The sequence below is a fragment of the Octopus bimaculoides genome, chromosome 4 (genome assembly GCF_001194135.2).
Source record: "Octopus bimaculoides isolate UCB-OBI-ISO-001 chromosome 4, ASM119413v2, whole genome shotgun sequence".
Lineage (NCBI taxonomy): Eukaryota > Metazoa > Mollusca > Cephalopoda > Octopoda > Octopodidae > Octopus > Octopus bimaculoides.
The window spans coordinates 6655150-6657962 of NC_068984.1; the positions used below are offsets into that span (position 1 = coordinate 6655150).

Here is a 2813-nt window from a genome sequence, read left to right on the forward strand (position 1 = left end):
TAATAATAATAATAATGATAAACAAAAATTGTTACTTTTCACAAATTATCTTTTTGACCCAATCAAAGAGCATAAACTCTACAATACTCCGAGTTATATGGAATGTTAAATAAATGTAATGAGTATTTTTTCACAGCAATAGCAAAAAACAATAAAAGAAAAAAAAAGTGGGGGGGAATGTACATTAGTCTATCTACAACAGATCGCACGTCATGTCAGTTTTTTTTCTTTTATTATTTTTCAATATATATATATTTTTTAATAGTTATATTTATATTTATTTTTACTATACATGTGAGGTCATGTGACGTGTTAAATGGTGTCTTTCTCGGAAAGTTTCATTACAGATCGAACATTTTAATTTGTCTTCTCGCTTCCGTTTCATCGGATCGAATTCCCGTTTGTGATGGGAACGCATGTGATAAACTAAGTCACTGGTCATCCGGAAGGTGGCGTTGCATTTGGCACACCAGTTTTGAGAGAGGGTCAACGCTGCCAGAGGCGTCTGTAACATAGATGGCGCTGTACCCGCAATAATCTTTTCTACCATTGGATTCTGAGTTTTCATAAATGGGTTGACTGGAGGTCTTTCGTGGAAAATCGGATGTTTTGGAAAACTGATACCGTTTTCACTTCCAAATTGTTCCGTCGTGTGAACTAGACCACTTTTATAAATTTCCATAATACTGTGCTGTGAGTTATTATCCGAAAGGGGTTGGGTAGCGGCTGCTGCCACTGCCGCAGATGTCAGACCGAAAGACGGAAAAACAGGATACCGTGGTAGGTAAAGAGTATTAGCATTTGTAATGTGGGATAAGTCAGCTGGGGTTGCGAGTGAACCGGACGACGCTGAACTAAGGCGTACATTAGTTAACGATGGTATAGTGTAATGAGAGCCAGTAAACGTCATAGAAATAGCTGGAGATAATGAAGCTTTTGAAGACAATAAAGGACTAGGGATCGAAGTAATTAAATGATTCGACATGGTCGTACTGTTACTATGGTTACTGACAGTGCTGTTACTAATACCGTTTTTAGGGGAATGCGATTTTTCAACCTTTGTAAATGCGCTCCGATTTTCCTCGGATTCCTCACGGAATTTAAACGTATTTTCGCAGTTATCCGAAGAAAACTGAGGAGAAATTCTCTGTGATTTATTGATACCATTATCGAGTGTTTTCCTCTCGACTTTCGTATAATTCTCTGAATTTACGAGTTTGGGAGAAGGTGTTAATGTATCTGTGTCGTCTAGATGACGTTTACGGCTCACTTCCATAATTGTCACATTCCTGGAATAGTCTTTGATTACTGATGGCGAATCATTTTTGCTATCATTTTCTCGTTGAATTGTATGGAATTCCAATGCTCGAGGGCAATTTTTGATTCTAGAATTTTCCAAATGAGATTCTATTGATTCAAGCTTCAGCTGTCGTTCTTGCCGGGAAATCAATTGGTTGGCATTCAATGTCATTAAAGACCGTGGCTCGCAGGTAAATCTAAGATGAGCTCTTAAAGGGAATGGATATTCAAAAACTTCTCCGCATCGCGGACAAATGTACGGATCAGAATCTGAAAAAAAAAAAAAAGGAAATTCTGGTTAAAATAGAAAAACAAATCGACATTTCGAACGCTCGATTTTCATCTCACTGTCGAAAATATTGTCTTTTTTATTAGCTAACATGGCACGAATATACATGTCAATTAATTCGTCTCAAAATCGCTGTCAAAATTTTACTAATCTATTTTGTTCACCATCTAAATCTCAAGTGACGAAACATTTACTTTATTTCGGAGTTGCACATGGAAAGTGCTTTAAACTAAAGCACTTACAATGTGGTAAATACACATGACCCTTTCAAAATAAACACGAAAACTGTTAACTTCACTTGCACATTTATTATTTGGTATCAAGACTTTCGCCGCACCAACAGCAACCTGGTCACTGATGCGCTTCGACTATGTTATTCATAGGCAACAGAATATGAAAGACTGTAATATATCTTGCTTGCTTTGAAAGTACAGTGACTCGTTGTAACGCTCGAAATATTTTACAATTACGCAAGCGACTTAATTTATGTTATTGCTTATATATGAATAGTATTCACTCACTAAAATACGTCTTTGTTTTTTTTGCTGATGTGCCTATGTCCTCTTATATACTATTGTGCTTTTGCCATGAATCATACTATTAGATACATATTAAAGTGCTAAGTAGCTATAAATAAATCATATAATTTCGTTTATTATAAAGTCAATATTCAATGGGATCTCAAGTATCAGCCAATGGTTTATTTCGCTGTCAGGCGAAACGTGATGACCCAGCAAATATATTTAACTCTACCCTCAGCAATAAGTAACTTCCATCAGTCTGTCTGTCTGTCTGTCTGTCTGTATGTATGTATGTATATATGTGTCTCTCTCTCTCAAGTGGAACAATTTTATTGGTTGTAGTAAGAATACGAGATAACTACTAACTTCGCAAAAAAATGATCTGAAATTATTTTTCAGGTTCATTATAATTATTACGCTGAATAAAACAAGAAAATAAAATATGTCATTGGATGCGAACACAGATACGCAAAGTTTACATTTGAGAACATTACCTAGTTGGCCAAAGGGTAACACCAAGAGGCTTTCGAATATTACTTAATGTAACTGCACTATATATAATTTCTTGTTTCACTATGTTATACAAAGTTTTGATAACGAATATATAAGATCACCCAGAACGTTAAGCTTCAAAACAAATGGAACGCTACAAATAACTGGAATAACTTACGTATATATGTGTGTATATAACTTACTTGTATATA

At 35.3% G+C, this 2813-nt stretch overlaps 1 protein-coding gene across 1 annotated transcript in view; it reads right to left on the reverse strand.

The window, feature by feature from the left end:
- Positions 1–217: 217 nt before the first annotated feature.
- LOC106868713 (uncharacterized) overlaps positions 218–2813 on the reverse strand; it is a 105764-nt gene continuing 103168 nt past the window's right edge. The window contains exon 4 of the mRNA XM_014914100.2: positions 218–1569. Within this exon, the coding sequence (XP_014769586.1) occupies positions 287–1569 (1283 nt within the window). The 3' untranslated portion in view covers positions 218–286. The remainder of the gene's footprint in view (positions 1570–2813) is intronic.